Consider the following 27,324-nt stretch of genomic DNA (forward strand, 5'->3'; position numbering starts at 1 on the left):
TCTCTTACCATGTGTCCTTTGCCACACACTAAACCAACAAATGTCACCTAAATGGTACCATCGTAAAATTTAATACTTACATTGTTAAAACTGTATTATCATTCTTAACAGTTTTAAAAACAGCATTAAAATATTTTGTAAACCTTGTCTTTGAGGTTCCCCTGTACTACTCTAGAATTGGAAATAAAAAACCGCGACGAATATCAAAACATCAAATAAGAGTCTTCTAGCGAATGATAATTGTTACATCAGACGGCCTTACGTTCAAACATTGCAACAAAAACTGTGATAAAAGGTTTCACTGGTATTTGCGAAAGCCAAATCAATGTTTTAATAATTTTGTGCTAGTATGGTGTCTTAATTGTATGGTTTATCGTACACTGTGTCACTTCCTGGATGAGAATGGTCTGTATACATATCACAACGTTGGCCTGGAGGTAGATAAAAGTCATTTCCTACGACATCAGCTTTACTCCTAGAAAGTTTACTAGCGCAACTATTGTTATCTTTTGATGCGAAACTTCGACCAGTTGCATTATCAAGCCCCTTCCTTGATGCTCTGCGTTTTTTTCTGTCATGACGTCCACTCTTTACAGTTTTATGAATACCATAGTCACATAACTCAACAAACAATTGCACCAGCTCACAAAGGCTCAGAATTGATAGACCTATCCACAGTCCAATCGCTCCACCCACATCGGAGAGAAACTGCTGTATCTGAAGAAAATAATATTCTACTGAAGTTTATAATAAAAGTATTGTCATAACCCTGCTGAACGCAAGGAATAATATTGTAATTGTCAGCTGGCATTTGTTATTATGAAGGTGTTGGTTTTGGTTTTGGTTTGGTTTTTAAAACGTCTTACCAACACTGTTACAGATCATATGTCGAATTTTCAGCGTTGATAATGGAGGAAGACCTTAGGTTCGTCTCGAACCCACATAAGTGAGCGACAAGTGAGTTGAAGTCAGCGGCCTTAACCACTCGACCACAGATGATGTCATATTGCTTTTTGATGTGACCATGTATTCAAAATACTAAGATCTGCATTAGCGTTCATGAATATGCATGCAAATGCTATTAATACTGTCTCCTATACACAGTTGTATTTGTCCTTAACTAAATATGTACTATACCTCTATTTCTGGAATTTCTGTGATATTTTCATAATTCAGATCTTCGTAGTAAATATTCAACTTCATGAAATTGTTTCTGAAACGCATAAATTATTAATTTAGATTATAATTCCAACAGCAGTATAAAATTTCACATAATCAAGATTACATCTACTAAACACATCTGGCAAAAGGCATTAAACTATGTTATGTTGAGATTGCCAAATGAAGTTGTTGTTGTTGTTGTTTTTGGTGGTGGTGGTGGTGGTGTTGATACTGATGATGATGATGTTGTTGTTACACTATCAATTAGGACGACATAATAGATCTTGTTAGCAAATGAATAAAGATAAATAAATCTTGATCAAGGTTGGATGTAATTTAAGTTAACATTTTGTTTTTGCTTCATTTCTTTCATTTGATTACGCTGCAGTGCTATGCTGTATTAGCATATTTCACTAAAATGCATTTGAAAACACGATATCTCGAATTCTAAGCGATTGAGCGTTTTACTTCGGTGTTTGAAGCATGCATTTTGAGAACGGGACTTGAAAATGTCTTCGAGAAATCCGGAATTTTAAGATAAGCGAGTTGGAGATGTCGAGTTTCAACTGCCGTTTATTTTAGATACTTTTAGAAAGTAGCCTTAACTGTACCGATGTAACTCATTGCATACTTGGAGCGGTCTTCTGCGCATGCCCGAAAGTGATTATCAGTTGTAGCGCACGGCAAAAATATGCATATTTTTGCACGTCCGCACGCATTTAGTGTATAATATGCATAATATACTGACTAAAGGTTATGGTTAGCATCACCATGGTTACAAAATATATACATTTAAGATATTTTTCGTTCAATTTAGTTTATCCGGTATATACCGGAGTCTGTAATTTATACCGGCGCTCCAAGTCCATCAAATGTACATCAAATGAATTTAACTTGATTAAAAATATAAACTAACTGTGTTCGTAGAACTATGTTCACAATTAAATTTCATATATAACAGTCATTTGTCTAAAAAAATAGAGTTTTAAATGGTTGTACACATTTATACTGTGCTTTGTATTAGGTGAGTACTATTTTTAAACCTGACTATGTTGGTTTTATGTTTACATAGATACTATGAAGTAGTTGTTTATATTTTGTTAATTGAATTTGCGTCTAATATATCTTAAATATCTTTTATTAATTGCAGACTCAGCGAAATGTGAATTCTGAATTCAACCCAAACACTTTCAATGTTTTAATAAGAGTTGTCAAACGTGACAACGCGCTCGACTATTACGGAACTGGACAGTGACATGTGATATATCTAAAAATAGCAAAATAATTATTGAAAGATTAGTGCCAGAGTAAATTACACTATATCTAATTTACGGATCCTGTTAAAATGTCAGGCAACTGTTTCAAAGTAATCAATTTCATAATTACATGGAAAGTCCATCAAAACTTACCAGAAATTAAAAAATAAAATCATGAAAGAGTGGTGCCAGATCTGATTATAATGATGAATAACTGTTTTAAGTTTGAAGATAAAACAAATCAGTAAACACAACAATATAGTAAAAGAGTATAATAAAAGTAGAAAATGGGACATAATTTATATAATATTGGTGCCAGCGTTATGGACCTTGTTGTAAATGATTTGGTGATGATGAGTAACAACTACTTAAGTTTAAATACATTCAGTAATGACAATCACAGAGAGAAAATGCATTAGAAGACCCCAACCACTCAGCAACAAAAACCTGTACGGAAAAATAATTTAAGTTAAATCTAGGCTACTCCTCGACCTGGTTATTGTAACAAGAAAGTACTACTTCTACATGCAATGCAAATCTACTGTTTGATTCAATTAATATATACCTGATTCCGTTACAGAGAGTTTCTTAAATTCAAGAATGAATAAGCAGATTAGGAAACTTTTAAGTTTCAAGATATAACTAGTTCTATTGATCTAAAATCACCAAAACACTGTTTTAATGGAAATCCATAATTGGTGAATGCTTTCAAATGTTAATATAATTATGTATTTCTACGATTTTATGTGATTTTCCTTTTAAACTGGTAAGAGAAGGGAAATAAAAATTTAATGAAATTTATGAAAACGGGAAGTTTTACACGAACAAATGAAATGTAAGACTTTGGGAGACAACATTTATATGGCACTAATGAAACATGTTTTTAAACTACACACCAGTAAAAGGTAATAACAGTGTTGGTCAAAGCCTATGCGTTGCACAGGCAGAAAAATTCCGTATTGTACCTTTTGCATTGTATGGTGCCGGACTACTTTCATTTAATATGCATGACCTGACACAGTTCTATAAATAGCGAAAAAAAACTTCACCCATTTCTATTTTAACATCAACAAAAAATTAAGATTTCTTTTGATTACAAAGCAACAAACGAAAAGATGAAGGTATGTAATAAAAGAGTCATTACAACAGTAGCTGGATCTGGGGTTTTGTATTCGGCTCTCGTGGATTTAGCAAGGACGGATCTGGAAAAATTCACTCGAGCCGAATACAGCATCTCAGATGGAGTTGCTATTGTAATAACCCTATAATATGATATGTGGCTTATTTTCCGAGTGATTTTGGGATCCATTGATGAATGGTAGAGTTATGGACTGGACATGAAACAGACCCTCTTAAACGTTGACCTTAAAATGTGACATTGACATCTGATCTAGGGGTATGTGTCTTGCGCGCTTCTACGTTCTCCTTTCAAAGGCAGGGGACTATAATCTGTAGTTCGTCTTCTGCTTATTTTCATTCTGCCAACTCCTAGATTCGTTTAATTAAAACACCTTACAAGAAAATATGAAGGAATTTTCCTTGGAATTAAATAACATAATAGTAAGATAAGCAAATCAGACACGGGTGGAGCACAATGGTTTAAACTAAAATACTTTGTCTCGTGGATGAGGAAAACTAAATTGTTGTAAAAAGAAACAAACAAAATTCTGCCGTAAAAATCTGTGCATGATAACAATTACTTTGATAATATTCACCGTCTACCATAACTAGGTTTCTTTTCTATAAAAATGTGAATTCTAAAGTGTCCACACAACAAGTTTAAAGTAGTCTTTTCGCAATAAAGACCATTCCTACTAACATGCGACTAGCCGACAGGAATACGTCATACTTAAAACTACACTGACTTACGCTATCGCCCTGTTCCCTCTTGAAAAAGAAAAGAAGTATAGAGTTGATAACTACTACTATAACCATTTCATTTGTTTATATGATTTTACTTAAAAACTGCGGTGTTGTCTTACTTAAAGCAAATAAAGATGTATCAAAACGAGGAAGCAATGATTTCAAAGTTGATACTCTATAAGAAGTTCGATCATTTTGATTCATTTGTATTGTAAACAAGGTAGATCTACCTGATCTTCGCTGGATCACCTAAGAACTCTCGTATTGTTGCGCAGTCATCCGGGTCTCTGTCACATACTTCTTGTAATAGAACCATCTACAACATCCACAGAAACAACAGTTGGTATCGCATACAGTTATTAAATATTACCAAGCAACGCGATACTGCTCAGATAATGAATATAACAAATTAATTTTATATATTAAATTATTAATATTGCATTAACTAAATTATACAGCTCTTCAAAGGTAAAAGCAAGTTTAATATATTTTACCTCCGTTTGAATAAAATTTTAATTACACCATTTGCAATTACCTTAAAAATTGTGTGTGGATGTTTTATGGATTATTTTAAAGATAAGAACGCATTTTCAGAATAAGCCTTACCGCATAATCATCGCCTGGCCATTGTCGCTGACTTACACTTTTCAAGTACTGTATTTCACTGAAAATATCCAAATGAAACACGATTAAGCTTCAAGTTATGAAACATATGAATTATGAAAAAATATGTTTCTGGTATGGCGAAATACATTTCAGAATCTATTTGATGGTAAACTGTTGGAAAGACATATACTAACACTAATAACAGGACATGCTATTACAGTACTATTTGATCTTTGAAATACTCACTTGCAAGGGTTGTTACAGTTACATGAAAATTTCTCAGCTCCAAATTCTTTCTCTATATTAACCATACACAGCAATTCTGTAGAGAAAAACATAAAGAAATCTCCTTTATTACAGTTGAAAATTGAAAAATAATTGGTACAAAATACTATAAAACTTTTTATTATATACCTATATAAATTCTTTCAAAAATACGTTTTTATTTCACAAGTAAATATGAACAGGCAGAAAAAACTTCCGTATTTTACCTTTCGTATTGTATGCTGCCGATTTACTTTCATTTAATATGCATAACCTGACACAGTTCTACAAATAGCGCACATGAAAACTTCACTGATTTCTATTTTAACATAGGCAAACATTTAAGAATTCGTTGGATAACAACAAACAAAATAGTGGAGGTATAAAATAGGGTCATTATAAAAGTACTCGATCTGGGATTTTGTATTCGGCTCTCGAGGATTTGAAATAGACGCCTCGTGAGATTCGATCTGACAAAATCCACTCGAACCGAATGCCGCTGAGCATCCCAGATCGAGCTACTATTATAATAACCCTATTATGATCAACTGTGTTGTTCTTCTTCAATGTAAACCTGACTGGCAGAAGTTGCAAAACTGATTTACATTTGCAAGGAGAGCGTTTATAATTTGGTCAAATTGAACTATCAAATAACGCTACATAAAAATCGATGTTCTTTGTCATTTTCAAATGTTACTATTAAGTTTAAACCTTCATACAAAAACTAAAAACAACGAAAGACATAGAACAAAAGATACTTGCCCTCCCTCGACCTACAAGGTCTAAGCTGACTATCTTTACTGCCTGCAAATTCTTCCGACTTTTGGCTGAAACAGTTGCACCTCTCCATCACTTTTGAAATCACACAAAATGACTGACATGCCTAAAATATTAAGGCAAACTTCAATATTTCACGTTCAGTTAAATTGTAAGATAGTTGAGTCACTTTTTATGTACTAGTATTATTATATTAAACGTTTTAATAGATAACGTACAAAATTGCTTTTTATGGTCGAGCATTAATGAACACCTTTATAATGGCTATCTCATCTGTGAAGCGTCTCTTTAAGTTGTGATTCGACGTATGTTTACGTTCTAAACAAATGTGGTGATTTCGAAATTGTTTAAATGCAAGTCATTATTAGCCTCTAATAACGCTGGAAATCATTCACCAACCATTCGACAAAACATGAATATTGCTTCAATTTGCCATGACTGGATTTCCGTTCGCTTGCACATAAATCTGGTATACTTATATATGAACGTTACTACATTGTCAAAGTCACGGAAAATGTCAATAAGTATATACTGAATCAGTCTTCCTCCGATGTCCAGTGTTTATTGATAAAGGATTAAATTATTCATATGAGCCGCGCCATGGGAAAACCAACATAGTGGCTTTGCGACCAGCATGGATCCAGACCAGCCTGCGCATCCGCGCAGTCTGGTCAGGATCCATGCTGTTCGCTAACGGTTTCTTTAATTGCAGTAGGCTTTAAAAGCGAACAGCATGGATCCTGACCAGACTGCGCGGATGCGCAGGCTGGTCTTGGTCCATGCTGGTCGCAAACCCACTATGTTGGTTTTCTCATGGCACGGCTCATATGTGTACCATGCTGAATAACGCACACATTAAATAAAGCACTGAATGGAAGGGGCTTTATCCAATCTTCGCGTTATTCTGCAGGTTTTACACATGCAAGAGTCCGCATCAAAAATGTCGAAAGATTTTCTCAAATTTTGAATCAAAACCATGATCATAGGACAGATAGTGACCTAAGAAAATAAATATTCTCACTTATAGTTTTCGTTCAAAAATAAGAAAGTTATCGCCGTTTGTCGAATATATTATATCTGCTATCGCTTTCGGTATTAACGCTACTCTAAAGTACGCGCATGAAAACAGAAAGGATAAAAAGGGTTAATTAATGTGTTAACGTCTAGTATAAACCAATCAAATTTCTTGAATAAACAAGTGAATGAAGCATTGCCATGCAATACAAAGTCCCCTACTGGAAGGCAACTAATTTTCTCTACTGCAGTATAACATAATGAACTGATATCTGTCAATAATGTATAAACAATATTATACTATGTATACAATAGGTTATAACAAAACACTTGGATTAAAATTTGTATGTATAAAAACCTATAGTTGTTTTCATATAGCATTTTTGGCCAATTATCAAAAAGGTATCATATAAGTTATTTATAGTATTAAAAAAAAAAAAAAAAAAAAAAAAAAAAAAAAAAAACAAGAGTGCCAGAATGTCACAATATACGCCCGTCATAGCAAATTTCTTTACATAGCACCTGTATTTGCAAATGGAATTTTAATTCTGTGGTTATATAGTAATTATTGTAATTCTTTTGTTATTCTGAATCCACAAAAAAACTCATTACCAGGCAGAGATACCTTAAAATACACCAAAAGTAACATGTACCACAGAAAAGTGGTCTTGGTTTTTCCCTAAGGTCAATTATAAAAAAGTTACAATATAAGTTATTTATAGTAACAACTAAGGGAAGTTAGGGAAGTTAATCTTAAAAAAAACAACAAAAAAAACAAGAAGGTCATGATGACCCTGGATCGCTCGCCTGAATAATATGAGCCACATGTTTCAAATGGCAAACTGATGCTAAATATTAAGAAGGTAGGTCAGTAGGTCACATTCATGGTAACTGAAAGTCAGTTTTAATATCGGTGTGCAAAACTGTACATGTCGTCAAAATTTCAAGGCTGTATCTTAAAAACCAAGAAAGTAGGTCAGTAGGTCAAGGTTACAGTCAAGTGATCCCTAATCGCTTGGGGTCATCAGGTAATTATAATTAAACAGTCTAGGAAATATGATCTGATAATTTTTGAAGTATTTTTTCCTATTTAACCCATAATTATAACAAGTGACCCCAAGGGGGAGGGCTCTTTTCACCCCAGGGGCACAATTTGAACAAACTTGTTAGAGATCCACCAGGCAATGCTACATACCAAATATCAAAGGCCCAGGCCTTGAACTTTCAGATAAGAAGATCTTTTTGTTTTTCCTATATAACTCTATGTTAAACTTGGTACCCCCAGGGCAGGGCCTCTTTTCACCTAGGGACATAATTTGAACATTTTAGTAGAGAAACACTAGGAAAGGCAACATACTTAACATCAAAAGCCTAGGTCTTGCAGTTTCAGGCAAGAAGATTTTTAAAGTTTTTGTTTTCCTATACAAGTCTATGTAAAACTTGAGACCCCACAGGGCAGGGCCGCTTTTCCTCCCAGGGACACAATTTGAACAATTTTGGTAGAGGACCACAAGGCATTGCTACATACAAAATATTAAAGGCCTAGGTCCTGTGGTTTTAGACAAGAAGATTTTTTTTAAAAAATACTATATAAGTCTATGTAAAACTTGTGACTCCCGGAGCGGAGCCTCTTTTCACCCCAGGGGCACAATTTGAACAAATTAGATAGAGGACCATAAGATAATCTCACACGCCAAATATCAAGGCTCTATGTCTTGCAGTTTTGGACAATAATATTTTTAAAGTTTTTCCTTTCGGTTGCCATGGCAACCAGAGTTCTGCATGGAATTAAATTATTTGAACAAATTTGAAAGGGGACTACCCAAGGATCATTCCTGTGAAGTTTGGTATAATTCTGCCCAGTGGTTTTCAAGAAGAAGATTTTTTTAGAAAATGTTGACGGAAGCACGACAAACGTCGCACGACGCACGACGGACGACGGACATTGAGCGGTCATAAAAGCTCACCATGAGCCAAAGGCTCAGGTGAGCTAAAACAAATCAAAACAAATTCTAAGTCCACCCAAAACTCCTTACCTGAGGTAGAGATAGGTCAAAATACACCTCAAAATTAGATGTAACATGCATGTTGTACCACAGAAAAGTGGCCTCGATTCTTCCCTATGACTAATAATGAAAAAGTTATAATATAAGCTATTTATAGTAACAACAAAGGGAAGTAATTCTAAAGAAGGAACCTGCGCATGACACTTCGCCTCATGATGGTGTACAATTGTGCCAAGTTACATCAAAATCCCTCTATGCATGAAGAAAAAATGCTCCGGACAAAGTCATTCTTGAATTTGGCATTTGACCTCTAAGTGTGACATTGACCTTAGACCTAGGGACCTGGTTCTTGCACACAACAATCCGTTTCATAGTAGAGAACATTTAGGCCAAGTTACATCAAAATCCCTCTAAGAATTAAGAAGATATGTTCCAGATAAAGTTATTTTTGTATCTGACTTTTGGCCTCTATGTGTGACCTTGACCTTCGACCTAGGGACCAGGTTCTTGCGCATGACACTCTGTCTCATAGTGGTTAACATTTGTGCCAAGTAATATTCAAATACTGTTTTGCATGACAAAGTTATACACCAGACAGGAATAATGTTCCATTGACCTTTGATCTCCAGTTGTGACCTTAACCTTTAAGCTAGGGTTCTGGGTTTTGTACACGACACGTCCTCTCATCATGGGGCATATTTATGCCAAGTAATATTAAAATCCCTTGATGACTGACAGAGTTCTGGACCGGACAGGAAAAAAAACCTACTGATCTTTGACCTCCAATTGTGACCTTGACCTTTGAGCTAGGGGTCCGGGTTTTGCGCAAGACACGTCGTCTCATCATGGGAAATATTTGTGCCAAGTAATATTAAAATCCCTTCATGGATGGTAGAGTTATGGTCCGGACAGGAAAAAAGCTCTGCTGACATTTGACCTCCAATTGTGACCTTGACCTTTGAGCCAGAGGTCCGGGATTTCCGCCTGACACGTCGTCTCATCATGGGGAACATTTGTGCCAAGTGATATTAAAATCCCTTAATGAATGACAGAGTTATGGACCGGACACGAAACAGACCCTGTTCATGTCATGTTAACATCTGACAGCCAAGTGTGACCTTGACCTTTGAGCTAGGGGTCTGAAAGTCATGCATGACACATCGTCTTAATATGAGGTACATTTGTGCCAAATAATATTAAAATCCCTTCATGGATGGCAGAGTTATGGACCGGACAGGAAAAAGGCCATGTTGACCTTTGACCTCCAACTGTGACCTTGACCTTTAAGCTAAGGGTCCGGGGTTTGCGCGTGACACGTCGTCTCATCATGGGGAACATTTGTGTCAAGTAATATTAAAATCCCTTCATGGATGACAGAGTTATGAACCGGACACGAAATTGTGGACGGACGGGATGACGGACGTTCCTACATATGGATACTTATGTGGCTACTCTTTTGTTCTCTCTATTGTTCTTTTAGCCACGTAAGAGAAAAATAGCCACATAAAAGCCTTACGGAATGAATGACATCAAAGAAAAAGTACAGTTACCTATTGTTCCTATAGCCACCTAAGTATGCAAATGTGAGCTCGGAAGGACGGAATGATGGACGGAAAAGCGCATTCCTATAGTCCCCGAAACTGGTTTTCAACCAGTAGGGGACTAATAAATATTGAAATTATTCCCTTTTTATTCTTTTATCGTTCCTCATTGCCAGCTTTCATAGCCAAATCGCTGGCTTATCGATGAAATATACGCTATCGGCGTTATCGATTTCTCGATCCCATTGATTTTGCTACTACAGAGATATATAGGAAATGATTTTTTAAATTGCTATAACTTTTTGATTTTTTAAGCCACATAATTTATCCACATATGAGCACAAAATTTAATCTTTCATTATTATAATGGTGTAAAAAGTTTTGTGATTTAATAGCATCTTAATGCTTCCCTATTAGTTCAAACTTTGTATATGAACACAGCCTCATGTTAGAAACAAACAAGAAGCTGCGTTAAATAAACGCTTGATGCCCCCGGTGGCATCCTTGTCGATACAAAGCAACCCAAGTCCAAAACGAGGTCAAGTTCAAGGTCAAGGTCAAACTGAGGTCAGGTGATGTATGAAGATGAGGAATGGTCACAGGTTACATCTGCATTAGTATCAATTCATTCTTGTAAGGGGTATTGATGCTAGACGAAACGGTCCCATTTCGTTAACCAAGGGATGGCCCATATAAAGCAACCTAAGTCCAAAATAAGGTCACGGTCAAGGTCAAACTGAGGTCAGGTGATGTCTGAAGATGAGGAATGGTCACAGGTTACATCTGCATTAGTATCAATTAATTCTAGTAAGGGGTATTGATGCTAGACGAAACGGTCCCATTTGGTTAACCTCGTACGGACGGACGGACGGACGAACGAACGGACGAACGGACGGACAGGACAATCACTATATGCCTCCCGCATCAGTAGATGCCGGGGGCATAAAAATGCAAAAACAATCATAGTTCACCATGCTTGTTTAGGAGTTATCTGCCCTTAAAACTGGATTTTTCTTCAATTTTGCATATTCAATGGCAGATAACTCCTGAACAAGCGTGGTGACCTTCGATTATTTTTCTTTTTTCATAATTCTGCTTCTAACATGACACTGTGTTCATATACAAAGTTTGAACAAATTCTGTGATTGGGAAATGTTTTACCCAAAACTGCCGCAACCGTCCATAACTTTACACAAACGCATGACCGAGGAGGCAACAAAACATCGTCCGCTCCCATTTTAAGGTATATATGGATAAATCGTTATGTAGACTGCAAGGGTTATACAGTTGGAAGTAAACCTGGAGTGTATTTTCTGTACACATCAAATGTGTATGCGAATCTAAATACTAAGGTACGTACCGATCTTGTGTACTTGAAAGTTGTTGATTTCTGAAAGGCCGTACCGTCGTCACAGTCCCCGTATAGTCCACTTTGTCGTGTTATGGAAATCTGAAGTATAAGTTTAAAGAAGTTTTCATGGCATTTGAAATTTGGTAGCGGAAATGAAACATCCATATAGTATACAGCAAACATACAGCACAAAAATGCAAGCCATATTCTATTGTTGTGTACGTTGTGGGTAGGTAATGCATACGGTTATTGTTTCTACTCACAAAGTTCAAGGAAACGATACACATATAGATATTATCATATAACAATTTACCTATCTTGGAAAACTCTTAAAGAACAAAAAAAGAACATGTGTAAATATCAATTCCCTGGAAATAAAACATCTAGATTCTAAGATCTATCCTGGTGAAAATACATGTTCAAAATGCAAGATAAAGCTATTTTTGGTGACATATTTCTGACACGTGATAGCTAGTTAGCTTTCACGTTTTCAGGAAATGTGTGTACTTTTCTGGAAACATTGCAACAATGAATAATTTTTTCTAGATATATTATAATTTCTTTATATCCTGAAAATGTTTTCGCGCATTTTTTCGCGTTAATGTCCGAAACTGCCACGCGAAATCAATCATATTATAAACTTCCCAGCGTTTACAAACTTTTCAAAAATGTTCAAGCACCGCGATGGCAACCTAGCTGACTCGTGGCAGAAATACACCACCATGGCTAAGCTACAAATACAAATGATACAGTCATACCATTCTTAGTCCAATATCCGTCTCCATAGAAGCAGGAATATATAGACCTTCTTCAGCTGGAAAGGGGTATGTACGCTGTTCGTGTATTTGCATTCTTGCGCCATATCCAGTCGTAATCCCTTTCAAATATTCTGTTACTTCCAAGTAAAATACCAGGGAAAGACCTTTGAAATAGAAACAATTTGATATCTACTCACATTTTCATATATTTCCATGGTTTAAGTGAATCTGAAATAAATTTACTTGTCCTTTTTTGCTTTGTAAAAAACCGATAACTTTTATTTTAAGTTAAAACAAGTTTTGAATGACTAGTTCAAAGGCGCCATGCTTAAAAATGCTTTCTGATCATGACCGACTGAAATTCGAACAGATGTCAAATGTGCGTCAAAACGACTCAAACCAAACATGTGCTAATTAAAACAGTACCTCCTGACGGACCGGATGTTTTCACGTTGAATTTATCCGAACTTATGGACCAGCAATTTCCGTATTCTAATGTCTGGTGAAGGGTAAACATACTACAAGAAAGAAATTGGCTATGAGGATAAAAATCAGTACTATCACAGTAATTAGTACATCTTTAATCATGTCGTTATAAGCATTGTTACCATAACTGTGTTTTGAAGAAATAGTGCAAGGTGTACCAAACTACATGTAAAAGTAACCACAGAAAATCGGAAACAAAAATCGAATTTTCTCAAATATACGTAAGTCGTTAGTGAGTACGCTGTAAATAACTAAATGGATCTTACTTGGTCGAGCATTCTCTCCCATTAAACGTACAGCTTACCAGCATATCAGTTATGTTATGGCCTAACTGTGCTCTGTCCGTTCTGAAATATAAAGCATATTTTACATGAGTCAAGATATAACTCGCTGGTTCATAGTTTGTGTTATTTATCGGTCTATAAATCAACACTTGATTTTCCGGGCTAAAATCTGAACTTAACTAGAACTGTCACAGGAGTGACGAATTATACACCCACAATACGGCCTTGTCACAGAATTATAAGTGGGAAAGAGGCCATAACTACGTCAAACAAGAGCGCCGCCAAGCGGGGCAATATACGCCCGAAGGATTACATCATAGGATGGGAGCAAAATTTTAAGAACTTGACTGTTGTAGCCCAAAGGACTGGAACAACAAAAGGAAAACTTCAAAAAACAAATCCACAAAAAAATATTCAAGGCCTACTAAAAAAATCCTTATCAGGTACAGGTATGTAAAAATAGACCTAAAAATTGGAAGTACCATCCATGTTGTACCACAGAAAAGTGGTCTCGGTTTTTCCCTACGGCCAATAATAAAAAAGTTTCAAAATAAGCTATTTATAGTAACATAAAAGGGAAGTAATTCAAAAAAAAAATTGTAAGTACAAAAAAGAGATCTGCCAAATAAAAACAAGAGCACTGCAATGCAGAGCAATATACACAAAGCAAAGTCATATATGACCTTTGACCCTTAAGTGTGACCTTGACCTTGAAGCGAGTCATCCGGACATGCACTCCGCACATCGTCTCAGTGTGGTGAACATTTCTGCCAAGTTTCTTTGAAATCCTTCCAACAGTTCAAGAGTTACAGAGCGGACACAAAACAAACTGATATGACTTTTGACCCCTAAGTGTGACCTTGACCTTGAAGCGAGTCATCTGGAACATGCACTCTGCATGTCGTCTTGGTGTGGTGAACATTTGTGTCAAGTTTCTTTGAAATCCTTCAAGGGGATCAAGAGTTACAGAGCGGACACGAAACAAACTGATATGACCTTTGACTCCTAAGTGTGACCTTGACCTTGAAGCGAGTCATCCGGAACATGCGCTCTGCACGTCGTCTTGGTGTGGTGAACATTTGTGTCAAGTTTCTTTGAAATCCTTCAAGGGGTTCAAGAGTTACAGAGCGGACACGAAACAAACTGATATGACCTTTGACTCCTAAGTTTGACCTTGACCTTGAAGCGAGACATCCAAAACATGCGTCCTGCACGTCGTCTCAGTGTGGTGAACATTTATGTTAAGTTTCCTTGAAATCCTTCAAGGGGTTCAAGAGTTACAGAGCGGACACGAAATTGCTAACGGACAGACACAAAATTGCTAACGGACAGACGGACAGACGGACACCAGCGTCATAACATAATACGTCCCTTCGGGCGTATAAAAATTGGTGGTTTGTAGCTAAAGAATCTCGGTGCTAGAACGGATTTAAACATGGTCATGACACAGCATGTTAACTCTCTATGTGGAGCTAGTTATGCACAACTTCGGCAAATAGGCCGCATTAGGCAGTACATCACAGCTGATGCTGCCAAGTCTCTTGTGAACTCTCTGGTTACATCGGAAGTAGACTACTGTAACTCGCCGCTGTATGGAATTTCCAAAGACACACTGCAAAACCTTCAATGTGTACAAAACACAGCGGCCCGCATCATAACCAAGACTCCGCGATACAATCACATCACACCAGTCTTGAAGGAGTTGCATTGGCTTCCGGTTCAGCACAGAATTGAGTTCAAAATCTTGACACTTACATACAAAGCCATGCACAATGAATCCCCCAAGTACATTGACGATATGCTTCGTAGAGACTGTATGAAAATGAAATATACGATGTTGTAAATGACAATAAAAATGGTTTCATATTGCTTACTTATCAATATCCATATACATTCCAGAGAAAAGATCCTCTATCGCTGTCTTTGAATCTACCCTTCCATCATAGTCATCATCTTCTTGTGGCTTTACGTCCCGGAAATTAGGCCGTTCCCTTTCGTCATACCTTGTTTTATTGAAATTCTTATACTGCTTCACAAAACGTTTGCCTCTCTGTCAAATCAAACAATGCTTCAGTAATGTTATCGAGATGTATGGTTTTACTGAAATGCTGATTGAACTTCTACTCGATTTGGTTATATTGTTTTAACGAATCGAAAATATTTCTTATATCTTGGCCGCCAACGCTAATAGTTCCTTCCTTTCATATGTTGCTCAATTCCATTACATACATTAAATAACTTTTATACACTTTTATATAATAAACAGTTTTGTGGTTAAATTTTGTGTTTTTATGAGCAAAATATTTTTGGTTTTGTCAGATATTTTAATAGGAGAGATCGCCGTGACGTCACTTATTAACATCTGTTTATTGGTGGTGGACAAAACAAATGTTTTACATCGTTTATCACATGACTGACGTCGTGGGAGTGAAATAAAGCCAATACATAAATTTGATAATACACTAATGTAATAAAGCTTTGACGTTGACGTCTTTATTTATAGGAGACGTTGGTCGAGTTTATTTGGTATATAATAGGCAAAGAAAGAAGAAATTTTGATGTTTTAACAGAAAAAAAGCTTACATGTGATAAAAAGGTTATGATTATGATTATGAAAAAGGTGCTATATAAGTGTGGTATAATAATAATAATAAAAGAATATTGCATTTGTGTTTATCCACTTTGAATTTATTAAACTCGTTAAATAACAATGATAAAATGCTCGACAGAGCCTCGCATTTTATTATTTTATTCAACTCGTTTAATAAATTCAATATGAAATGACACTCATGTAATATCTTCTGTTTGTGTATGGGATCGGAATTTTTAATTTTAATAACTTTTTCGCTCATTTATGGATTTTCAAAATTCAAAAAGTTTTGAAATACTTACAATTTTCATATTTTCGTATCAAAATATCTTTTTTAAATGAATAACCGTTTTAAATGACATATAATTTTAATAGCGACGTAGTGATATTCAAAACTTTTAGGAAAACACTGTAAGTTAAGCGTTCATAATTAATCCATTTTATTTTGATATAATACTTAAAAGCAATTAATAAATTGCTTGTTTTATAACCTTTTCCATTGTTCAAAAAGTTTGTGTTTTAAGAAAGTTTAGGCTGTTAGAAAAAACATCACTGTTTACAAAAAACATGGACGTTCGGCGTCTGCCAACCCAGTCACAGTCTTATCAGTTCTAAAAATAGAAAATACAACGGATTTGTATACAAACACGATCTCTCCTATATCACCTGGCATGAAAGTCCAAACCATAAAATATACAAACAAATATGAAAACATGAAGACCAAATGCTTACTCTTGGTGTTTTCTGAGAACCTGGAGACCCGTTTTGTGAGGGTGGTCCATCAGGTGGAACAGTCCCGCCATCCGACTTGCCATCCGGTACGTTACCCTGGCCTTGGTTTGTAGGGGAGGGTCCACCGCCTGGCTGGTCGTTATCTGGGGGTTTGCTAGCATATGGATCGTAATTTTCATCGAATTGATCAGGAACAAGATTTTCTGGTTTCAAGTCTTCAACAAGATCTTTAAGATCCTCTGCCTCATTATATCTGTTTAAACGACCTCTGTGTATTGCATTTGTGTTGCAAATTGTAACTTTTGGAAATTTAAGTGTTTCAAATCCCAGTGAAATTTTTGTCTGCACTGGCCAGTCCGTGTACTGATCCACTAAATACCAAAGATGCAATGACATTGCAGCTATGGCTACCAGCAACATGAAACTCCAAATCAGTTTTGCCCACCAAAGTTTGGCATTGTTGATATAGGGTACACCTTGCATCGACGTTTTCTCTGCAAACCTGGCAATGATGCGCCGAAAAGTCTTGTGTTTTCTAGAAGAATCAGATGACTGAATGCTTGCAAATTCTTTTGTTGTATCATGTGACTTGTTGTGGGGAATCTTTGAATACAAAGATAAAACGCAAGTGCAATTACTTACGAGTTTAAAGAAAAAAATAGGTTTTACTTTCAAATAAAACTCACAAAGTTTCATTCTCACTCTGGTGAAGTGTATAAGTATTAGTTAAACTGATATGGATTCAAATTACTGTTGTGATATTGACCTTTGAATACATAGTAAATCATGATCCGATCATTTAAGGATGTACACAGAATTTCAACTTGATTTAAACATGTTAAAACTACGAAAGACCCGTGGTGACATTTCAACTTCATTATTTCACGATTTCTGCTTCCTGATTTCACGATTTCGTGAAATCGTGAAGTTTCTTCGTGAAATCGTGAATTCGTGAAATCGTGAATTCATGAAGTGGAAATCGTGAAATCGTGAATTCATGAAGTGGAAATCGTGAAATCAGGAAGCAGAAATCGTGAAATAATGAAGTTGAAATGTCACCACGGGTCTTTCGTATAAAACCATTGTCGTGATTTCTTTACGAGTCTCGTGCCTTTCTTCACAAGGTTATATAAAAGTAAATTGTAATACAAAATTTGAAGCATATTTATTAGCCTGATGTACTACAGACACAGCAGTACATCGTAACCAAGTAAGAATGAAATATAAAACAATACAAAGTCTTAAAAGTTGTGTAAAAGATTCTGTATGACAATCACACTATTTAATGCATTTAAAATATTTAACTTTGACCTATCGACCAGGTTCATCACTTGGCACATTCACTTTAATGCAACCTACTTATATGCCAAGTTTAAAGTCAATACCTTCAATGCTTATTAAGTTATGCTCCGAACAGGCATACGACGGACAGACGGACGCACGCACGCGTCATCATATAATGTGTCTGTTTGTCCGAAACGGGAGTGTTATGATTCTCAGCTAATTATTAAAAATCTAATGTGTTCTCACATGGACCCGACATAACTGATCTTGGAAAAACAAAAGCCGATTTTAAAAAGCAATACATATAATTTTGCAAATATGCATGTGCGTTTGAATAATTGTGTACATACGTAAACAATGCAAAAGACATTGCCATACTTTAGACCAAATACGTTAGTTTTCCACTAACAGGTTGAACATTTGTATAATTAATTTCTGACGACTGAGGCAATCAGTGAACTCAAATAAAAATATTACAAAATAATTCCATCCTCTATGACCGATTAAAAGAGTATAATTATCAAAACGTTCAAGTGTTTTGTATATGTACCATGCAAAAATCTACAGAAACTTAATTCTAGAATAAAAGGCTGTTTTAAATAGTTTGTTTTCAAGGGTTATGTTTGGGACGGTTTGCATTCTGTGATGCATTTCAGAGTCATCATACTTAAAATTTTGTCCGCTCAAAATGTAAGATATTTTTCTTCTATTCTGTTTTGGGGTGTAATCTTTATAGACCAATATCCGTTATAGGTCATTGTGTAATTGTTCACTTGCTGATTTGTCTTTTACTAAACATATACCCGGTATAACCTGTTTGCCCTGTAATTGTGTTAATGTTTATTGTTATAATTTAATATATCACTAAAGTATACATTTTTTCTTATCTCACTTGTTGCATTAATCATGAAACATTAACGATCTTACATTGGTTTAAACGATTTTTCGTATCATACGTAAGACTGTGATGTTATCATGAACTTCTCTGAAGTTAGATTTCATTAAAGGTAGGTAAAGGTAAAGGTAAAGGTAAGTTTTATTTACCGTCGCTTGGTGAAACAATTTACATAAGCTCTATAGAGCTTTTCTGCGACCCTATATTAAGAACAGTTAAAACCAATTATACCTCACCCCCAGCAATTTGCTGGAACCCATTTACAGCTGGGTCGACTGAGGCAATCGTGATAAAGTGCCTTGCCCAAGGACACACCGCAATGGGAGTAGCCAGGATTCGAACCAGGGGTCTTCACCTCCGTAGGAAAGCGTCTTAGCCCTCTCGACCAATGCGTCCACTTCATTGCATATCTAAGTCGTTCAATTAAGGCTATCTTATTCGGTATGCTACAATTAATGTTCTAGGGGAAAAAACAACACAAATGCTTTCTTTCATCTGTTTGATTGAACTGATTATATATATAATATTGATATCTATGTTGTTCTTTATGACAAATGGACTTATATATATTGTAACTATAATACTGCGTTACATTTACTGCGTTACATTTACTGTTACTTGTGACAAATGTACTTGTATATATAGTAACTATAACACTGAGTTACATTTACTTTTATTTGTTACAAATGTATTTGTATATATTGTAACTATAATACTGCGTTATATTTACTGTTATTTGTGACAAAAGTACTTGTATATATTGTAACTATATTACTGCGTTACATTTACTGTTATTTGTGACAAATGTATTTATATATATGTACTTATTTATATTGTAACTATAATACTACGGTTAAAGGTTACATTTACTGTTATTTATGACAAATGTACTTTAATATTTATATTGTGTATATAACGTGTTCCTTTCCTGTACTTATATATTTATCATGTAAATGCTCTTCAGTTATGGAGAAAACAAAGATAAAGATTTTACATGATGCGTTTTCCGCGACAAAACGTAAACAGTACCCTAACTTTGTTCAAATCATAGATATGCCACATGAAGTATCTACAGTAGGTGGTTTAGGTAAGTAGTAATGTCATAGCACACTTCGGTGTATATGAGCACCATTTCGCATTTTATATTCCTTTCTTTCTACGCATACCTTTTACAACCATGTATCCAAGTGAGCATTATGTTTTCATATATAGATAGATAGATAGATAGATATCTTTATTGCTTCCTCATAGGGAGAGTATAGCACATAAATATATACAATATACATAGCATTATATACAAAAACAGAACACATATTGACACAGTATGTAGCAAACGTTACATCACATACATAACGTCAATTTCTATTATATTAGACAAATTAATAAAAGAAACAAAGAACAACAACAAGCTATTATAGTTTTCAAAGGATTATTGAGATGTCACGTGTCCTACAACTTGCCGAAACGAAACACAAGTTGATAGAGAATGACAAAGGAAATGACAGAAAATTCTCAATGTTTATGAGATTCACGTATAACACTAATGTTGATTATTCAGACTGTTGGAGACAGTTACTATCAATGTACTTGAATGTACTTTTGTTTAATATAACTAAAAGAGGTGATCAAACCATTACATGTACATAAACCAGAATGCTTTACTGACTATTTGTAAACATTCTATTGATTCTGTGTTGGGCAAAAAGCTAGACATGCCAGATAACATATGAAACAATTGTTTATCTGGCTGCATCTGTATTAGGTCAGTATATAGCTTAATGCCAAATTTATTGAGAAGTGTTGACCAAAGTTGCTCTCTGCTGGCGCTGTTTACAGAACAGAAAAGCAAAAGATGTTTCACTAGATTGTCCGTCGATTTATAACATTTGTAGCAAATAGCATTGTAAGGCTTGGACAAAAGTGCGCCAATTATTTTTACAGAAACTTGCATATACTTCAATAGAGTTCTATCAGTAGCAGATAAATACCACTGTATACAAATGTTACGACGAGATATGTCGTGAATTATTAAAAAGTTTTGTAGACTAATACTAGACTCAACATGCTTAAAAAATTCATGCTGAAAAACGATTTGTATATTACTTTTGACCATTCTCTTCCATGTATATTTCAATGGAAAAATACCCGTTGTAACAAAAGTATTTAAAACTGACATCAGATTATATTTCTTACACAAACGACAAATATCTGGTATGAATCCCGTAGTCATGCTAGGTTTGTTTAAATATGCTATAAGGCGGTTTACAAACACAATTTTTATAATTGACTGTGAGTGTAACATACACAATTGACATAAAAATGTTAATTTTCTTTTATCTATCTCAGCCTCGATTGGTAAAAACCCAAGTAGGTATAGAGATACATCATTGTTTGTTGATCTAGGAAGCCCTTGCATAAATTTTATACAGAACCTGTGAGAAATTTCTAGTTTATACAAATCATTTTTGGTGAGACAAGACCAGAGCTCAGATCCATACAAAGCTTTTGGAAGTACAACACTATTGTATATACGTTTTGCTGATATAGGATGTATTCCACCTTCGTATATCCCACAGGTTAGAATACTCATGAATGTACCTTTAATTTTCTGACAACTTTCTGTGACATTTTTACTTATATTTAGAAAATTATCAAATAATACTCCAAGGTGGACATACTGTGTTTGTTGAGTGACTATATCTGACCCTAATCTCCAGTTTCTGTCACTTAGATGTTTCTGTTTAGTAACTATAACTGCAGATTTGCTAGCATTATAAAAATATCTACTATTTATACTATATTGATAGCATAATTCCATTAGCTGGTCTAAGCCACGTTGAGAAAATGACAACAGTACCATATCATCTGCTGATGTGGGACATGAACATTTTATGTTATACATAGCCATACCGTAAGGACTGTTTTGCAATTCATTTAGAAGGTCATTGATGAACACCAGATAAAGGAAAGCGCTCAGGACCCCACCCTGTCTGGTTCCTTGGAGAACTGGGAACCAGCGAGAATATTGGTCATTACTGCGCACGCAACTAGTCATACCCTGGTATAGGTTATATATTGCCTTATATATTTCGCTGCTTAAACCAAATTTGAATAGTCTGACCATCAATATTTCATGTGAGACACGGTCAAAGGCCTGCTTAACGTCCAAAAAGCAAGAGAATATAAGATTCTTTCACTGGTTATAGGTGCAGATGAGAATTTCCGGCCTCGAGGGTAACTGTTTAGGCGGTAACGAGGTTCCTACCGAGTTACCGCCTAAACAGTTACCCGAGAGCCGGATATTCCAATCTGCACCTATAACCATGACAGAATCTTTTTCTTGCATACCGATATCAGATATAATAAAAAAATAAAATCAGTCGAACGGCTTTATTTTTAGAACTATTTTTATTAGCACGTATTTAAACAAAGCGCGGGAAAGCAACGTCCGTAAACAGGAAAGACGTCATGACGTTTCAAAGACAACAACAATGTTTAGCTCCGGTTTGGTTTTATCAGTTCAGCGTAACGTTATGATTTTTTGATAAAATAACGTGTTTTGTATCGAGAAATATACTATCAGGAACAAAGAGGAACTGATAAGGTATTGGATTTTTATTCCGTTTTCAAAATGAAATATAAATAACTACATAAATCTGTTACATATATGTAGTTCGTAATACGTCATTTAAAGCACGAGAGTCATCTTACACCCGGGTGAAGATGGATTTTCCAGCACCGGTAAAAACCGGAAACCACGTCCAGCAAAGGAGTCTTGTTTTGCAAGAAAAAGATACAATTGCATGGAGGTTCATTAAAAAATCTAACACAATCAGAAAAGGATAATGTTCATTATAACAGTAATTTTCTCTTAAAGCACATGTGTATAATCCTTAAGATGTTTATTATCTTGTTCGTTTATGTTGTGTAAGACGATTACATTGGACGAAAAACCTTATTTTTGTGTTTCGTATTGCCCGTGTAATACATAAGACACTATTCAGGGCAACAAAACCAATAATTAAATAGAATAGTTAGTACCCTATGGATTATCTCACCACCATACTTAAAATTTTCATAATAGCACTGATCATGCCCACAAGCTTTATTTGGTTTACTTTTAATACATGCAGCTATAACTTCGTCCTGTGTAATGGGAACCATCGCAGACAGGTCATTATCCGTGTTAATTACTGTATTCTCTATCAAGCTTATGTCAGACATTATTGAGTCATGATAAGTTTGTACAAAATTGTCACATTCTGATGGTTTGTACAAAGTTTCAAAATAATTGCCCCATTGTGCATTTATCTGCTTAGGATCTCTGTATACAACATTATCAAAGATCAATTCACTTCCACATGCTGTATTGGACCTTTTTCTTCTTTCATTTACTAACTTCCAAAAATAGGCACTGTCAACTTCTGCATACTTATCTATTTCTGCATGGGTTTGTGAGATATATTGACTGATTTTTCTACGGTGTAAATACCTAAAGCCTTTTTATGCTCTTTTATATTCTGAGAACTCTTGACCAAATCTAAATGCCCCAGACTGTATCCAAGACCATCGTTTTGCTTTACACGCTTTATTAGCCTCTTTGAGTTCAAGATCCCAATACGGCTTTAAAAAGTGCTTAAATTTAGATTTTGGAAAACAATCGATATTTGCTTTAGAGATAGATTGTGTGATAACCTTGTAATAGAAATCTATATTATCTTTTGAAAGAATTTCGTTACCTAACAGAGAATTAAGACTGGGATCTATATTCAAATATTCCTTGTATTTTCCCTTTGAGATGAAGATACCTTTTTCCAGTTTATTATATGTACAGAACTTGACTGTGAGGAAGTGTTGTAAGTACATGTATTGAAACAACATATTATGGCTCTGTGGCTAGAAACATTTAGAGCATCATCATCTAGTATTTCACACCGAGTGACAAGATCTACTTTCTCAACAGGGAAAAGTATATGATCGATCAGTGTTTCTGTTCTACCATTATAATTGACATTCGTATATTTTGCCCCTTTACATGTATCTAAGCTGTTAACAGAGACATAGTTATGACGGTTTAGCAAAGAGCAAAAATATCTTGAACGACTGGCTGAGGCTAAAATTTCCGAATTAAAGTCCCCCATTACGATTACAGTTCCTTTCTGACTGTATATGGAGAGAATATTATCAATTTTATCAATATATTCTCTGTATATACTAATACTATGATTAGAGCAAGGTAAATATAAATATACTTGGAACACAAACAGTAAATTGTTCGGCCCTAACATAATCTCTATACCTATAAAACGATCTCCGCTATTTAACGGTAATCTTGAGACGTTTTTACTGAACCTTTTGTTCCATAGCAGACACACCCCACCTTTACCTACTTTTCTCCGGCCAATTATGGAAAGGTCACGGTCGGAAACGGCATATGAATCATAATGATTATCAATGCTACTTAAGAAATGTAGGTCACTTTCTTTTAACCAATGCTCCGAAATACCACATATATCTATAGATTTGTTATGTAATAGTTCACATAAATACGAACAACTAGACATTAATCCAGTGGCATTCCAAGTACAAAGATTTAGCATTACGTTATTAATCAACATCACAGTCAAGTACATTATATCTATTGTTTGATTCAAAATTGTACTCTGATTGCTCAGAAATATACCTTCGACCATACGCATCATTTTGTCTATAGGTAAAACTAGTAGGCATATTTGGACTGTACCCCCTCTCTAACTGATTTCGAGATAGCCACGGCCTGCATACAACATGACGGGGCCAGAATTTCGGATACAACAACATATCGGCGTTTTCTGTGACATTTAGTCTGATCACAACATTTCTGTGTTTCCGATTTCGAAAAATCTTCACCATAGAAATTTTTGGACCTCTTTTTGACACGTAGGATTTAATTTTTGATTCAGTAATAGTGGGTTTGAACCCTCCTAAGTAAAACCTTTTAGCTCTACTACGGACATGCATCAAAAAATCTGAATCTGAATCGGAGTCCAGTTCATCACCTGGCGCTCCACTTGAGTTAAAATATTTTTCATGAGACGGGGTTCTATACGAAACCCTAACAGGAATTCTGTTTGCTGGCGATTTATTTTGATGGGCTTTCCTAGCTTTTGGGTGCGAGGGTGTTCCTATTTCAGCTATAATTCTAGCAAAGGAAATATTCCTAGTTGGAGCTGTAGATACAACTTGACTATAAGAACGTTCTTGCATGTTTGCAACATCGTTCAACGGAATACATTCAGTCGGAGGAGTCGGGTTGGTAACAGGGACAGAAACATTTAAATTGTCATTTTCTGCAACTTGACCATACACAAGTTCTTGCGCATGCGCAACATCTCTCATTGAACTAGGCTTATCTTGACTTGAAACTGGTACTGGGGTGTTATTTGTATGATTGGCATTTTCTGCAACTAATACTGAGTGAGATCGTTCTTGCGCATGTGCAATATCATTCGTTTCAATTCCGTTGTAAGACAGAGTTGGACTTACAGCTGGAATTGGAACATTACCAAAAAAAATGTTATTTTCTACAACCTCACAAGGTTCTAATCCCGGTAATTGAGAAAAACCTGTTTGCGCTTGACTGCAAATTCCATGTGGGAAGCTGGAAGTTGCCTGTGTTACAATTGGTTCGGGAATGTTTGAACCAGAGTGCATACAGCTGGACACAGATGTAATAGCTTTGTCTACTAGTTGACTAGACTGGTTCGGTCTGGATATACAAATACTATGTGCATCTCTGATTGAATCAATCGTCTCTATTAACTGTGTTTGTAATGATTCAAATTTTTTCATTCGGTTTAAGAGATCAATTTTGACATCTTGACCACCATTAGACATACTGCCTTTAGTAATTTCCCTTTTAATATCGTCACACCCTGAAATGAAATCATCTTTAAAACTCATAATATCCTTACTAGTGTTTTGCAATGACAATTTTAAATCACCGATTTCTTTTGACCTTAAATTTTCAACAGCAATTTGTCTTTGTTTCATTAACAGCACATCTGATTGTAAAGTACCAATTTTACCAAGTAGAATGTCTAATTCTTGTCTGCATGAGCACATAGGATTATTGTTACTAATATTTCTAGGCTGGGCGGACACCGACTTTGATCTCTTGCGTGCTTTTCTAGAACTCACAATGTCTTTTAGACTAGAGTAGTCGTCATCACCTTCATTTATAATTCTCCGCCTATATCTTATCCGTTAATGTGACTTACACAAAAATTGCGTAAATATTTTCGTTTCACTGTTCATATTTAGATGTTTACGTTAAAATAATACAGAAGTTTTATAGTTATTTAATGTGTGACAAGTTTTCCTTGTTATTGCTGTGCAACAAAATCAATGGCACAATTTTTGTTACAACTGTATTTAACCTATATGCTGTAATGTATTTAATGATTCTGTATGAAGAACCAATTGTGTTGCACAAATGTTGTTTTTTACTATTTTCTAATATTTAAAACTTAAGGTCATATTTTAAAAGTGTGAATGTAGAAAATAGTCCGACTTACTTCGTCATGTTTTCTGTCCTGTTCTGCATTCATATGAGTATTGGTGTTTTTGAAACCGTTGTAAAAGATGTATCTGCTCATGTCTTCTGTTTCTGCAGTGGGTTCTGCTCCTCCGAGGTCATAGTATCTGTGAGAGCTATTCCGAGATTTTGGATGATCATTTCTCGCTCCGCGGTAAAATTCAACATCCATCATTTTCTCTGGAATTCCAGTCCATACGTGTAAAAATAACCAATTAAAGAGTCTGTTTCTTTGTCATTACGTATATTAATATGCATGTATATATATCTTCATGATGACAGCTCTGAAAACAAGCGCGGAAATTTCATATCAAGAATGCCAAATCTATATATTTTTGACAAAACTTTTGTAAATTTGCTCTATCTTTTTATATGAAATTTATAAAAATTACAAGTCCAAATCAAACATATGCACCGTTATAATTCAAACCGCTGGTCGCTAAAATTTATTTCCAATTTGACGAAAATAGTACTCCTTTATTATGTTCCTGGTGTAAACAAAAATATAACAATGTCTGCATACATTTAGAGAACGATGTTTATTAATACGGTCAAATGCACTGGTGATATTTTCCCACCTTTTGTTAATTTCTTTCAACCTTATTATACACACTAAGTGGCTAACAAAGATTTCGCCGATTGTGCGATACCCCCTGGGCGTGAGAAGGATGAAACATTCTCCAGTTTGTATTGATGCTATTGTTTGACCTCAATCGTTTGTAGACATAAAATATACTATAAGTAACGTAAGTACTTGTGACGTTTCCATTTTTAGCAGCATGTAAACAGTCTCAACGTAAGAAAACATATTGATCAATTTATTCGATTTTTTCCATGTAGCAAAGATGAACAAGTAAATGCTTACCAAAAGTCACACGAG

At 35.2% G+C, this 27,324-nt stretch overlaps 1 protein-coding gene across 1 annotated transcript; it reads right to left on the reverse strand.

Annotated features, from left to right (window-relative positions):
• Positions 1–26,943, reverse strand: LOC123525407 (amiloride-sensitive sodium channel subunit beta-like). The gene is made up of 13 exons (XM_045304446.2): positions 26,425–26,943; positions 16,690–17,292; positions 15,242–15,417; positions 13,350–13,430; positions 13,024–13,115; positions 12,598–12,761; positions 11,849–11,938; positions 5,913–6,033; positions 5,133–5,208; positions 4,887–4,944; positions 4,511–4,596; positions 1,138–1,213; positions 1–717 (listed from the first exon to the last, which is right to left on the reverse strand). Exons 1-13 carry the CDS (start codon positions 26,617–26,619, stop codon positions 358–360), a joined length of 2,178 nt encoding a protein of 725 aa, XP_045160381.2. The 5' UTR covers positions 26,620–26,943; the 3' UTR covers positions 1–357.
• Positions 26,944–27,324: the final 381 nt, after the last annotated feature.

Source organism: Mercenaria mercenaria, chromosome 3 (assembly GCF_021730395.1).
Source record: "Mercenaria mercenaria strain notata chromosome 3, MADL_Memer_1, whole genome shotgun sequence".
Taxonomy (NCBI): Eukaryota; Metazoa; Mollusca; class Bivalvia; order Venerida; family Veneridae; genus Mercenaria; species Mercenaria mercenaria.